At 50.1% G+C, this 15,406-nt stretch overlaps 1 protein-coding gene across 1 annotated transcript in view; it reads right to left on the minus strand.

Annotated features, from left to right (window-relative positions):
• The window catches only part of SLC9A6 (solute carrier family 9, subfamily A (NHE6, cation proton antiporter 6), member 6), a gene marked incomplete at its 5' end in the record, with an annotated part of 23,121 nt that extends 7,719 nt beyond the window's left edge, over positions 1–15,402 (minus strand). Inside the window, 8 exons of the mRNA XM_009999689.1 lie at positions 4–87; positions 319–452; positions 4,128–4,233; positions 6,640–6,752; positions 8,033–8,109; positions 8,801–8,878; positions 9,256–9,455; positions 15,360–15,402. Of these exons, the coding sequence (XP_009997991.1) occupies positions 4–87; positions 319–452; positions 4,128–4,233; positions 6,640–6,752; positions 8,033–8,109; positions 8,801–8,878; positions 9,256–9,455; positions 15,360–15,402 (835 nt within the window). The remainder of the gene's footprint in view (positions 1–3; positions 88–318; positions 453–4,127; positions 4,234–6,639; positions 6,753–8,032; positions 8,110–8,800; positions 8,879–9,255; positions 9,456–15,359) is intronic.
• Positions 15,403–15,406: the final 4 nt, after the last annotated feature.

A 15,406-nucleotide genomic window follows, 5' to 3' on the forward strand; every position in this document is an offset into this window, starting at 1 on the left:
GCAGGAATGTGCTCCAGGACATCAAGAAGAACAAGCCAGTCTCCAGCAACGGGAACTCCCGAAGTTTGGTGAATTTGGTGACGTTGCAGATGGTTAAGGACAATTTGGAGAGAAATTGCAGACTAAGAGCATCTCAAATCCAGTTGTGTGTCACAACAACGCTACACAGCCTGCCCAGAAAAAGGCCCTTCATTAATTTAGGCAGAAAATCATGAAACACTGCACCTGGGTGAGACACAATGCAGCAAAAGAAGCAGCTGTTATACAAATCCTTGGAATAAAAAAAACAAACAACCAACAAAAAGGATATTAAAGCTGTCACGACTCCAGTGGCTGCTCCCATTGCAAAAGATCCACTGAATATCCCCAGGAAGATCCCAATGGACTTGAACATGGCTGTGACATCAAACGTGTGGCTGTTGTCGCCTGCTGGCTGGTATGCAACGATTGAACTAAAAGAAGGAAGAAAAGCACACACAAGAACTGACGACTCCTTAGTCTGGAGGGAGAGGCACCTCCACGGTGCTTCCTGAGCTTTGCAAAGTGCCACGACTGCTGCAAACACCAAGCCTGAGGAAGTAGGGACACAAACTATGAGTCCCACACTGCAATAACCCCCACATGCTCAGCCTGTCCTGGGGAGCTTGGGATCCCCCCTGCTCCTGCCCAGCTTTCTGCAGCTCTGCCATCCCTCCAAGGAGAGGCTCTGCATTTGTTCCTTCTAGACATTAGAGAGCATCAGACCAAAGCCCAACTCTTGTGTGAGCTCCTGAAAACATGTGCTCGGCGAGTTTGTCATTTATGATGGTATTTTGGGGGGCTGGCACCAGCACTTTGGGCCGACAATGCATCCAAGTGGGAGGCCTACATTTCTCTGTCAACTCCACAGAGGTGGCTGACGTGAAGATCCCCCCAAGAACTCCAAGTTCTGCCTCTTTACCACATTTAATGAGCACTACACTGAGGTTGCACATGAAGTGAAACACACCAAGGACGGCACTGCTGGGTCGTGATCTTCATCCACCAAACTCCACCAGACCTTTGTGACAAAAGGGCAAATTGCTCTGCTGCACTGATCCCAGCTCTCAATCTGCTCCCTCCTAACTCCTGAGCCTGGTATCAGCCATTCCACTGTTTTACTTGGAAATGCCGAGGTACAGGGGTCCCCTACACATCTTCTAAATCTCATTTTGATATCAACTTCTTACATCACTTTCTTCAACATAACCTTACTGAGAACATTAACTTCCTGGTTAGCAATCACTCAGCTGGCTCAGTTAAAACTCTTGAATGTGAACTTTAAACATTTGCTGTTCAACCTCATGAGTTATGCTGCCTCACACACACATCCTGTGGCTTTCTCCCCTAACTACCCACCAATATTTTTCTGCAACACAAATGAGAACCCTCTCCTTACCAACATGTCACAGGCCACTTCCCTTGCCAAACTTCCCTACTTTTCATACACATCATTTTTCTGCATTGTCTGCAAACTGCAGATTCCTCCCTGTGATTTAATTTCATTCATCAATCGTAGAATCACAAAATGGTTTGGGTTGGAAGGGACCTTGAAGATCATCCAGTCCCAACCCCCTGCATGGGCAGGGACACCTCCCACCAGCCCAGGCTGCTCCAAGCCCCATCCAACCTGCCCTTCAACACTGCCAGGGATGGGGCAGCCACAGCTTCTCTGGGCAACCTGGGCCAGTGTCTCACCACCCTCACAGGAAAGAGTTTCTTCATAATGTCTAACCTAAGTCTAACTTCTTTACCCCTTGTCCTATTGCTGTTACATGCCCTTGTATAAAGTTGCTCACGAGCTTTCCCATAGGCCCCTCCAGGTACTGGAATCCCATCCTCTACTTCTCACTTGCCAACATGCTCTTATGGGTTGTTTTTTTAATCCAGAATGGTTTCATTTCCCCTCCATGACCAACTGTTTGGATGTTGGTTTTGTGTTTTAACCCACTACAGTTTTCCTTCTGGTTTTGCTTTTTGCACTGCTAATAAGACGATTTCCAGCTGCCCGTTCTGTGCCTTATTTCCCCTGTTCCTGTCCATGGGGCTCTCTCTGGCATTTAGCCCCTGTGGCTCTGGTTACCCCCCTGCTCCTAAACCACAGCCCTGGCACCTCACTGCTCACCAGCTTCAGTTCTGGGTTCAATTCCTCTTCATCCTCCCACCAGTCCCCTGCCACCAAGCCAGGCCAGGCGAGCATGAGGCAGGAGCAGAAAGGCATGGATTCTGCTCCTCATGCACAGGAACGGACATTTGTCTGGCACTAAAACCAGGGTGGAGAGGAGCCTCGGGGGGCACTGAGTTCCTGGCAGAAACCATGGAGGCTCCTTAGCCTTCCCTGGTGTGGGGCTGGTGCCCACAGTGCTCACTTTCACCATGTGCAAGAAGCTGCTGGTGCTTCTTGGGGCTCTTACTGAACCTGTGCACTTGGCTGGCTGTGGCTGGAGCCCCTTGAGGAGAGGCAGCACCCAGCCACCAGCAGCACCCACCACCAGCAGCTCCTTCATCAGCACAGCCCAGCTCCCCAGAAATCCCCAAGTGCCCATCTTCCCAACTCGTCCCTGCACCTCCTAACTGGGAAGCAGGTCTTCTGTTTGTGGGAACAGAACCATCCCCACACCATTCCCCCACTTATGCCTCTGCTGTGGAGCAGGCAAATGCCAAACTGAATTTAAAAAAGGGAACTATAAAAAGGCACTTTGAGCTGCTCTTGGAGGAACTACCCTCCCTGGAGCAAGAGGTCTTCACCTCTTCCTTGCACCCCAGGATGTGGTTGTGTCCAGGTGATGGGAGGCTGTCCTTGAGATACCTGCACCAACCAATTCTTGCTGCATGTTTGTGGTGACCATGAAGACAAAGGCCATGGCAAGCTTCAAAACAGGTATGGGTTAACAGCTGAGAAGCCCTCAAGAAGTCAGCATGCTGCTGGGCTGCACAAAAGCCTTGCAGCAAAATAATTGCTGAGTGCAGCTCAGAGCTGCTGCTTTGCTGCAAATTCTCTTGTTTTGGGCAAGGGGGGCAGATTGAATTCAGCTTGTGGAAAGAGGAAGGCAGGAAATCAGAGCAACAGCTACGAAGCTGGTGCTGACACAGGGCAAGAGGCAAACCACTGCAGTCACACATGGAGATCCACCACAAATGTCATTACTGTGATGCTGAGCCCATCCACTCCCACACAGGACCCCTCAGCAGAGGCTGGAAGGCCCCCCCACCGAGGATCACTTCTTAAACACAGCCTGGCTGTGCAGCATTTACTCTCACACCAGGAGAGAAACATTCAGCAAAAAACCTGAGCCAGCAACACAAGCAGTTCCAGAAACCTCAACCAAAACATCCAGTTCAGTAAATACAACTCATACAAGGTGGCCACAGGAGCTCACAATGTGTCAGTTGCTGCCTCCACCTCAGTAAGACCTACACAACCTGTACAGCACCAGAGTGACAAGTATTCCAGAGACATTTTCTGCATTAGTCTTGGCCAAACGTTAACCTGTCACCACTGAAGATATTATATATTATTTCCAAACAACTTCCCATGACAACAACACAGTGAAAACTCATTTAAAATACGTCCTACATGCAGAGGACATGAAATATTAAAGAATATAAAACATTCTTTAGAAAGCCAGCAAGTGTCCCATGTGGTCAGTCCATGGTATTAAATCTGGCAATAAGAAATTCCATTGTCTTGATGCATGTGGAGATATGAAGGAAATAGCTGCTTTACCAGCTATTTCCACCTAAACAGAAGAAGGTATTGATGGATGGGAAAGAAAGCAGGTAGGAGCAAAGCCACCAGCAAGGGCTTTCAGTGGCTGGAAAGCAGACACGATGCTTTTCCCATCTCAGAGAGACATAAAAACTTCCTTCTGGCTGGGTCAACCAGCCATAAAAGCAAAACAAAACCACCTGTGGTGCAAGGGGATGTTGTAAGGACAACCCACAACCCTGAGCTGTGGTCTGCAACAACGAGATGCATCGGGTCCCTACAGCTTTTGGACCCATGGAAACCTACTCTCCTGTTTTACAAGAGCAAGGCTGAGTGGCTCTCCCAGGGCCTGACATGAAACATACATACATAATTAAAAATAAAAACAGAAGACACTTACGAAGACAGCACTATGGCAACGGCATCATTGAGGACGCTTTCGCCAAAGAGAAGGGCATACAGCTCAACATCAACCTGGAGTTCATGGAATATGGCAAGAACAGTCACTGACAAATAGAAAAATAGAGAGACATTCAAAAAGGTGCCATTATTTTGGTGTAATCCAAGACAAAACACCCCCTTCTTAGAAAGCTGCCTTCCTGTATGTCTGTGCCTCTCTGCTGTGATGCTGCCAGCTGCCCCCCCTGTGCTCCCTTCCATAATCTTCCTTCTGCCCTTTCAGATTTGGATTTGCTTTTTCATTTCCCTCTTGCTCCTTTTACTAAAACACATTCTGGACACTAGGTCTATTGAGGCTTTAGCAAGCAGACATGAGCAAACTCTGCTCTGAGCTTCCAGAGAGTCTGAGTTTGTGGGCTGGACCACAGTACCACACTGATCAGAGCCACCTAGCTTTTGGGATGCCATTAGTTTGGAGCATAAAGGAGAGCCTTCCTCCAACTGCAGAAGGCCAGAAGGATGCAGGCTTGTCCAGGACAATGGCTATTTTCTCCTTCCATCCCTGATACTCCAACAGAAACCCTCACATTCAACACAGGCTGACACACTGGAAGTGCCAGAACAGATGTCTTAACATTTCAGGCTTAACTGGAAAAAGCCAGATATTGGCTAACCCCACGTGGGGATTTCCTGTGATTTATGGCCATGTGGCAGACACTGGAGCACCCTCAAGCCCATGCAGCTCCAATGAGATAATAAAAAGGCAGCAGGTTTGTGTATCAGCCCTGCAAAACCAACACAACATCTAAAGCAAGAGAGGTGTAACACGTGGCGCATGGTGCATATCTCCGTCTGCTGCCAAGGCCTGAGCTAATTCCAATCAACTTCTCTGAAAGTCCTTCAAGACAGTATTCAGGGACTCATCTGTGCACACTGAAGAGGGTCTAACCCATATAAGTACAGAGAAATGCTCCATTTTCACCTGTGAAACTTTCTGTTCCTATCTCCAAGCCTGAAGGAAGGATGTGACTCTGACAGCTTTGTTCGCAGCTTCTCAAAGCATGACTTCTACCTACGGTCCTTGCCTGGCCTCTGCCCACCTGCCATCACAGCTCCTGCAGCCCCATCACATCTGGGAGGTGCCCCCCACTCTGCAAACGTGCCCCCCCTCATGTCAACATCCTGGCTAAGTTACAGGGAGGATGCTCCACCTCACAGCCCCAAGGGAACCGTTCCTTGCTCAAGGTAGCCTGAACACGCGCCCACCCAAGACATGTTTGAAGAAGCTGGGAAATCATTTTACTTTGTTGGGTTTTTTAAAAGTTTTGGGGTTTGGGTTTTTGGTTGGGGTTTTTTTGTGGGTTTATTTATTTATTTTTATTTAAGAAAAATATCAGCAGTAATAGCCACACCACTACTTGGCAAATCTTAGGGAAACAGAAGAAATCAGTACTTAAAACCTCCTGGGGAAGGCAGATCTTGCATCCCCCCCCCCAGCAGACAGATGTGGCTGGCCCCCCACCCTGCAGGTGATGCTCTGATGCCTTGTTCTTGCATATGTGCATGTACATACAAAGCTCCTCATTTCACCTTTGGCAACAGAAATGACTCATTGTTAAGGTGAGTAGGTAAAAGCCCCAATTCACCTGGAAACGACAGCCACTGGCACTCGTTTCAAAAGGGCAGAAGACTTGGCTTATTCAGGTGTGCAGTTTCTCCCTTCCATGCAAAACTGACCAATATCTGCATTTTAAAATATCTGCCAAAGCTATTGTGACATCAGGAGGAGGGTGATGCTACCACCCCCCAGCCCCACCACACTGGACTCAAACATAGCAGCCAGGCTGCCAAGGGGAGACATTCAAGCCCTGTTCAGCAAAGAGCAGGAGGAAGGAGAGGCCTTTTCATGGTCCTGTGTCTTTAGGTGAAGCTGGAACATACAAATAAACCCCAGAGTGTTAAAAGTAATAATTAATTAAGAGAAATTCAGTTGGACAAGGCATGTTTTTCATAGCTTTCATTTACAAAGTGCTTCAGCATACCAAGCTGTTACTACTGTCCTTAGTACTGGTTGTTAAGATTAACTTTCAATTAGATTGGTACCCTCCAAAAATCTCATAAAAATGGAAGCAGAAGGAAATCAGCTAACCAACTAAAACTATCAAATGAACCCTGCCCACATGACAGATCTTGTTCTGCATCAGCTGTTGGCCCAGGATGGCAGAAACACAGTGGACCTGTCCCAAAACCCAGCAAAGTCAGGAGAGGGAGACTGCCAGGACTTCACTGCAAGCAAAGATTTAGGAAAGCAGAGGTTTGGAAGGTGAACTACATGGAACTGCAAGAAAATGAAAAGACACAGAGACAAATTTGATGTCTAGAAATGTGGCAAATAAATTCCACAATTCAGAAAGAGGGAACTAACACCAGGTTCTGACTTTATTTCCCTCTTCAGCACAGCTTACAACAGATCAAATACATAAAATGAGGGGGAAAATAACCATGTAACATACCTGGGTCAGTAGCTGATACGATGGCCCCGAACAGGAGGCAGTCAGTGAAGTAGAAGTCTCCCCCAAGCTGCCCAGTGACCTTCATCAGTGCCACGCAGCCATACACCACAGAGCTGGGATTAGAAGAGGCAATTACTCATCTCTGCAGTGACTGAAAATGACATTCAAATGGGCTTGATTCCCCTGAATTTGCCAGATGAACCCCTAAAGTTATCCAGATGCTGGAACACTGAAGAACTGCCCTGGGTGAGCTGAGCCTGGTGAAACCCTGAGGCCATGGTCTCAGAGGTAAGTGCCAAACCATGCACACCAAAGCACCACAAACACAGCACCAGTGAGAATCCGGGGCTGAAACTCCTCCATGGGCACAGCACAGCTGAAGAAAAGCAGCAGCCAGGCTCAGGGGGTCTCCCAATCATTCTGCAGCCTTTCACATTAACACATTTCAGTGGGATCATAGAATATCTTGGGTTGGAAGGGACCTCTAAAGGTTCTCTAGTCCAACCCCCCTACAATAAGCAGGGGCATCTCAAACTTTACCAGATTGCTCAGAGCCCCATCAAGCCTGATCTTGAATGTCTCCAGGGGTGGGACCCCCACCACCTCTCTAGGCAACCCATTCCAGGGATCCACCACCCTCATATGAAAGAACTTTTTCCTAATGTCCAGCCTAAATCTACCCTTTTCTAGCTTGAAATCATCACCCCTTGTCCTATCATTACATGCCCTTGTGAACAGCTCTGCCCCAGCCTCCTTATAGGCCCCTTTCAGGTACTGGAAGGTCACTATAAGGTCCCCCTGCCTGTCAGTGGGATGACCTTGGCCTGACTTTGAAACAGCTGAAACTTTCAGCAAGGAACAGAAAATGCAGATGCTGAGTTTGCTTGAATCCATCAGAGTCCCCAGTGGAAAACACCCTGCATGTTACTATTCAGAGCAGGAATCATCCAGCTGCTCTGCACACAGGGGTAAAACCTCTGAAACACCATCAGTGCTCACTCGGCACCTGCTTTGAGCAAGTAAGGACAGGACACATGTTCCCCATCCTGCCCCTCCTCTGCCTCGTGCTGGTTTGGGCTGTGCTTTCAGTAATTAGAAGTTACTGCCTGTTTTTTCAAGACAATCTTCAGAGAAGTGTGAAGTGTTCTTTGCCATGTATATAACTATTCTGTAAGGGATGCTGAGAAAGCACGGTGTAATTAGACAGTAATCACCCTGTCCACACAATGAAAGTTTGGACAGTAATTAGCATTATTTGCTGCTGCTGAGGGGCAGTAGCAGAGAGGCTGTGTGATCTGTCAGGGCTGGGCTGAGCAGCCACAGATCCGGGCTCAGAGCACTGCCTCCCAGCACAGCTCAACCCCCTGTGGAAAAACCAGCTCCAACTACTCACCCGATCACCAGGCAGGAAATTGCAGTGCCGAGAAAAGCGTATGCCAGGATGGATCCCAAGTTTCTGAAGAAGTGTCTCTAGAAAGAGGAGGGAAAAAACCAAAAACCTGAGTTATATTTTGCTAACAATGAATAATGCTAACAATGAATTTCCAGCCTGCACAGACACCCACGCAGCGTCCATGGCAGTTTGCACCCAGCTCAGATTGCCGGAGCTGGACAAGCAGGGCACAACAATGCCCAGCACATCAGTGTACATCACCAGATCAGCAGATGTTAATGCAGCATTAATAAACATGAACACACCATCCTCTTGTACTCATGTATTTAATAAGGTGCTGTTCTGATTTCTAGGAACTGATTTCCTAACCCAGCAGCATTCCTCCTTCCCTCTCCCGCAAGCTAAACAGGATCATTTCCCTCTCCTTCCAAGTCAGCATTTCAGAGAGCTGCTGCTTTCTAAAACCTTCTCACCCTCCTGTGTGTTTTGAGACTAAGGATGACTGAAATGCCCAAGCTGACCCCAAAAACCCCTGTGCAAACTGGTGCTGAAAACAGTTGAAGTCACTGACTGCTGCGATGGCAGAGGGATGGACAAGCCGGACTGGGGCACCCTCAGCCCTGCTTCCTACAGTCCTGCATGTACTGGGGAAAACTGTACCCAGCTCTGCAGCCCTGGCCTGCTGAGCAAGCATTAAACCACTCTCCAGCATTAAAAATGCTCTGGAGGCAGAGGAACTAAAAATGTAGGTGCTGTAAAGACACGTACCCTTTTCAAGCTGTAGCCTGCATAAAATATAATTGGAGGAAGCAAAATGTTGAAAAATACTTCAGGATCAAAAGTCACCTGTGAACAGAGAAAAAAAAGCAACAGTTAAATGGTTTATTAAGACTTTGCAAGACGAAACACAAATAAGATTGTCATATGAAATGCATGGAGGGAACCCTGTAGCCATGCCAGACAAAATGCTGTCAGGTGAACCCTGAGGGTGTGTCTGGGACCTTCTGGGGGCAGGGCCCAGAGTCTGAAGAGCTTAAATTAAGATCAGCTGAAGCCAGAGTTTCATTACACTGTGTTCAACTTAAGATTTTACAACTGAACATAACCCGACTGAAGTTAAAAACGAGTCATTTTTTTTAAATCCCTTCATCCAGCCCACACGGGATTCACAGCCACAGAGGGAGTGGGGAGCACCACTCAGCTCTCCAGCTGCTCCCCCTTACCTTTCTCAGCATCTCGTTATCCTGCACGTTATTGAGCTCCTGGGCACTGATCTCCCCCTTCAGGGTGTACTCGTAGAACTTCCCGCTGACGTTGACCAGCAGCGTGGCAGGGCTGGTCTGCACCTGGCAGCTCAGCGTGACGTTGTTGACATCGCTGGGGACGTGGATGCCGTAGCGCAGGACCACACCGACCAGGACCCCTGGGGAGGGACACACAGGGGTGAGACCAGCCTTGGCGACCTCCTGGGATGATCTACTTGAGCATGGAAGCAGCATCAGGCACATCAGGATCCTGACCCTCTGCTCAGCTGCTGAGTGCAACCACCATCCAGAGAATTGCCTGTATTAAACTGTCCATGTCCTCCCATGAGACATCCTCTGAGCTCATGTGGACTTTCTACCAGCAGGCATGGACTGGTCAGGAAGGCTCTTCATCACCCAGCAATCAGCCAGAGGCCCACTCCAGGGCAGTGAAGAGCTGACACCAAGGGCACGCTGGGTGTCTTAGGGCAAGCACCCTGGCATTGTTGGCCCAGAGCGGGGGACACAGGCAAAGTGCTGTCACATGTGCCCAAGCCATGCACCTTGCACCTGGAAACCTTACAACATCATGTTTTGCCACTAGAAAGAGACCTTAAAACCTTCTTTTTGGTAGGGGATTGAAAACAATTCCCAGCAACCACCAAGAAGGCTTTGAGGAAGGAGGGCATCCTTCACTAGATGCTGCAGCACCACAGACCCTCCTCACACCAGGGAGCTTTCACACTGCACTGATCCCTGTTCTATCACAAAATCACAGAATGGTTTGGGTTGGAAGGACCTTAAAGATCATCTAGATCAAATCCTCCTATATAGGCAGGAACACCTCCCACCAGACCAGGTTGCTCCAAGCCCCATCCAACCTGCCCTTCAACACCCCCAGGGATGGGGCAGCCACGGCTTCTCTGGGCAACCTGGGACAGGGTCTCACCACCCTCATGGAAAAGAGTTTCTTCCTAATGTCTCACCTAAATCCATCCTCTTCCAATTTTAATCCATTCTTCCTTGTCTTCTCACTACAAGTCCTCATAAAAAGTCCCTCCATAGCTTTCCTGTAGACCCCAAAAAAACCCACAAAAGTCTCTCAGTCCACCCCAACACCCAGGTCTGCTCCTCACCCCCTGGAAGCTTCAGCTCCACAGCACGAGGAGCAGCCCTGGGGCAGCCCCAGGAGCCAAGGCTGCCTCCAGCTCAGCTGCTCTGAAGAAGTATCGTGGAGTTAATTTGCAAGTCAGCAATTTATACAGCACTTCTCATCTGCAGCACAGCTGATGAGTTGAGCTCCTCATCCAGATGGATGGCACTGAGAGGGCACAGCCCCCTCTGGCTCCTTCTCACCCACACGGTGCGCAGAGTCCTCTCCTGGCACAGCTTCTTGACCTCTGCAGGCTGGGGAGGAGGGAAGTCCCACAAGACACCTTTCCACGTAGCCTTCAGCACAAAAGGGTTTGGAAACTCCCTGATGAAGGCAGCACTAAGCCACCACAGAAACCCTAGATCTTAACCCCATCTCTGAACCACACATTTTTGAAAAGCTTTCGGACACGTGGGATCGAAACAGAGACCGCAACACTCTGGAGGCATCTCCATTTGCCTCCCAGGATGCTCCTGCTTCTTTGCTGCTGCCTTAATAAGATCTTGCTCTCTGCTTTCCTACAGGCAGGGGACAACCCCAGCTGAAGGGAACACCCAACTCTTCCCCCACTGCCATCTCATGGGAGCAGGACCTGGGCAGGACCTCTGCCATGACCAGGCAGAAGACCATGAGGCCCTGGAGCATTCAGCATCTCCTGCTGTTAGGTTCCAATCTGCCACCTCCCTTTTGCCTCCTCTTCCCTTGACAGCAATTTTTCAGCACAAGATTTGGCCAGCAGCCAGAAGAAAAGTCTCCACCTGCCATCCCAGGGGTTGTCATGCACCACAGGGCCATCTAAGCATCCAGGCCATGAGCAGAGGCAGAAGAACCAGCTGCAAACCCACCACACCAAAGGCTCATCTCAAGGACCTGGGAACTGCACCCAAACCCACTCCTCCACTCCTACAGAGCAGACAGCACCAGGTACACCATGATCTGCAGCCCTCCAGAGCTGCCTTGGGTGGCTTTTAAAAATACTTTAAAAAACCCAAAAAACAAAAGTTGATTTTAGAGCTTCACATGAGAGTTGGAAACCTCCAGCAGCAGCAGCTGCCTGTCTTCTCATCTGAAAACCCATCTGGAGATCTTCTGAAATGCCCAGGCTCAGCACTTTGAGATGAGAGGCAGGAGGTCAGAAGGACATGGCTGCTGGGAATTCAGAAAGGATCCTGACTCACACACCACCCTAGTGCTAATCCCTGTCCCAGGCAGCTCCATCTGACAGCAGCCCTGCTCCTGCTCCTCCTCCCTTCTCCCTTTCCTGGGCAGCTGTTCCCAGCATAGGCGCAGCTGAACTCCCACTCCGGCCATGAATAGGACAGGGGAAAAGGGATGTATAGACCTACAATATCTACCAAAACGACCATGCTTGGGGCTCCAAAAATCAGACATTTTATCTGGTCCTGTAAGATGCTGCCTGGGAAAAGACACAAACAAGCAAACAAGCCCAGCACCAAGAGCTCTTGTTGTGTGAACGAGCCATCAAGGACCAGCGGTGCCCACCAGGAGAAACCACCAGAGGCAGGAAGAAGGAGAGCAGGCTACTGCTCTGCTGAGAAAAAACCACTCTGCCAACACAAAAATGACCCCACCACCAGCCCCTCCTGCCCAACAGTGGATCTAACCAACCTTCCCCACCCAGGACAAACCCTGTCCTGTGCTCAGGCTACCTGGACCCAGCCCAGAGGAACACGCAGATCCTCACAGTCCTTATGGTCTCTTAGGAAATGGTTCAAACTCTCTTGGTGCTCGAAGGGCTGTCCTGGCAGCAACCCCTGAGCCACTCCACCAGTATCAACATGCTTTTGTAGCCAAAAGTTTTACAAAACTGAGCCCTGGGAGGGAGCAGATGGAACCTGACACCGAGGAACCTGCCAGCCAAAAGCTGCGAGGAGGAGAGAAGCTAAAGGCGAAGCTGGTAAATTAATTGAGTTCTTTCATGCAAAGTGCAAGAGATAATTTTCATTGCTTTTCTCTCAACTTCATTAAAAATAACAACAGCCCATGGGCTTTCTGTTGTGTTTTTTTTCAGGTGCTGCTGAACATTTCCGAGGGAAGGTTTTAAATGCAGACTAATATATTACCGTTCAGGCACTTAACAATGGAAGGACACACGATCCCCAGGCAAGCATTAATCTGGGCACCAAGAGGAAAGAAAAAACTGTAGCGAGCAACTTGTCCTGACAACAAGCAATTTAGATGTACACAACCCAGGGGCCAAGTGGGAACCAGTACAAGGAAACTAAACTGCTAGAGAAGCTCCCGTCACATCCACCACCAGGCCCTGAGAAGAACTGAAACAAGACAGTTCAATTAATCATCCTAAATGCTGAGCACCTCAGGTGGGGGAACCTCATTTTAAACACTGAAATGAAGCTCAGAGGCTACTAAACACCTCTGTCTATCACCATGAAATTACTCCAGCCTGTGCCCAGCTCCTGAACATCAGCTCTGAGACCACGGTGTGATTTGCAAGCTATAAAGCCACCCAAAGCAGGAACTTCTAGTAAAAACAGACACTGAGGGAACTCAGATTATTTCAGCAAGAAGAGATGCAAAAGTTTTATTGGATTTGGCTGTTGAGGGTTTTATTTCATTAGAACACAGACAAGCTTTTACAAATTGCTTCTCTTGCCCCGATTTCGGGCTGTTTTTCAGCCTGGCTGCTGCAGCACTTCCACATTTTCCATGGACCTCCCTGGGGCTGGAAGTGTGGCAGGGGGGCATGAAAAGCCAAGCAGGAGTGGTACCTGCAGCTTTTAAGTTGCCACTGTAAAACAACAGAATCCCACCACTCCTTGGGAAATGACACATCCCTTTCCTATGGCAGCTGTGACAGCCTGAGAAGCCAATGCCAAAAGCCTGGATAGCAAGGAAACACCTGGGATTTTTCTGCATGACCAGATGGGTGATGTTCCCAACCTCACCAGCAACACTCTTAAGCACAGCTCGCAAAAGAGCAGACAGAAAGCATGTGTTTCATGGATCAACAGGAGACCAAAGTGACCCAGGCTGTCCTCTGAGAACAAGGGGAGCACCGAGGTAGGTCTGGGAGAATGAAGGATCACAAGGAAGAAAGGAAGAACAAGGTTAAGGACAAGTCTGAAAGCAAGGAAGAAATCAAAAGCCCACGTGTCAGCCAGCAGGAGAAGACCTTCCATGCTGGAAGCACGTGCTCCTGTCCTGGGTCCCAGGGAGGTGACCACCCCTACCCCAGGCAGGAGGCCAGCAATGCCTGCTCCTGCCTCAGCAGTGGCTTGCAGGAATCTGAAAAAGCAGACTGGTATTTTGTGCCTCTGGGCTGACACCAGAGTCTCCACCCCTTCGTCTGGAAGAACACTTCCAATTAACTGGAACTTAGGACCAGAGAAGCCAACGGCCCAACTGGGTGGAGCCACAGCCTTCAGCAAAGCTTCTGCTGGGCAGGGGGCTCAGCCACAGGGCTGCTCTGAGACCTCACCCAGCCAGGGCAAGGACAGCACAGAGAAGAAACATGAACCACAGCACTCGGCAGACAACTTGGCAATCCCAAACTCAATAAATCTTCCCTAGATAAGGATCTGTGGCCATGTTAAATCACTCCCCCAGCATAACTCCCAGCCCTGCTTTGGTTGAGCTCCCAAGCCAGGCAAGATGACCCAGGCAGGGCCACAAGTGGCATCTCCTTCCAACTGGTTCAAGTCACTTCACGAGGCCACGTCACCTCAGTTAATCACGGGCCCCTGTTAAATCACAGGCCCCTGTGGCTTCTGACAAGAATTTAAAGATATAATGAGCAAATATAGGCAAGCATCACATTTCCTTGTTTGCTAAGGAAGCAAGTGTCATCCCTGTGGGAAGGTTTCATCTGGAATCGCTCTGATAAGGATGCAAAGCCACTACCTGCTACAGACCCACTGCCCTGACCCACTTCTTGCGGGGACACGCGTGGGGCATCAGAGTCTCCACCCCTTCGTCTGGAAGAACACTTCCAATTAACTGGAACTTAGGACCAGAGAAGCCAACGGCCCAACTGGGTGGAGCCACAGCCTTCAGCAAAGCTTCTGCTGGGCAGGGGGCTCAGCCACAGGGCTGCTCTGAGACCTCACCCAGCCAGGGCAAGGACAGCACAGAGAAGAAACATGAACCACAGCACTCGGCAGACAACTTGGCAATCCCAAACTCAATAAATCTTCCCTAGATAAGGATCTGTGGCCATGTTAAATCACTCCCCCAGCATAACTCCCAGCCCTGCTTTGGTTGAGCTCCCAAGCCAGGCAAGATGACCCAGGCAGGGCCACAAGTGGCATCTCCTTCCAACTGGTTCAAGTCACTTCACGAGGCCACGTCACCTCAGTTAATCACGGGCCCCTGTTAAATCACAGGCCCCTGTGGCTTCTGACAAGAATTTAAAGATATAATGAGCAAATATAGGCAAGCATCACATTTCCTTGTTTGCTAAGGAAGCAAGTGTCATCCCTGTGGGAAGGTTTCATCTGGAATCGCTCTGATAAGGATGCAAAGCCACTACCTGCTACAGACCCACTGCCCTGACCCGCTTCTTGCGGGGACACGCGTGGGGCATCTCAGGAGCCCAGCAGGGGCTGTGCCAGCTCCCCAGGCAGCCCGGGGAGCCCGGGCAGGGCCGGGGCTGGGAGCAGCGACCCGGACGGCCCTGCCCAGAGACCCCCTGGAGAAGGAGGAGGAAACGCAACCTCAGGCCCCAGCGCGGGACACGGTTCCTGAGGAGCCCCTGGCTGCTGTGGAGTCACGGCTCTGAGGCCCGTGCTGACCCTGAGCCCACCCGGGACGGGATGGGGAGGGTCGGAACCCGCCCGGGGGGGCTGCGCTGGGCCCAGCGCGGGGGTCGGTGCCGGTTGGGATGGGGGTCCCGGTACCCGGGGCCGGGCGGGGCCTCCCCGCGGAGCGAAGGGGCCTTTTCCCCCCTCACCGTAAATCATGGCCAGGCCGGTCTCGTGGAGGAAGCGGGCGCGGCGG

Source organism: Chaetura pelagica, unplaced genomic scaffold, assembly GCF_000747805.2.
Source record: "Chaetura pelagica isolate M959 unplaced genomic scaffold, ChaPel_1.0 scaffold456, whole genome shotgun sequence".
NCBI lineage: Eukaryota > Metazoa > Chordata > Aves > Apodiformes > Apodidae > Chaetura > Chaetura pelagica.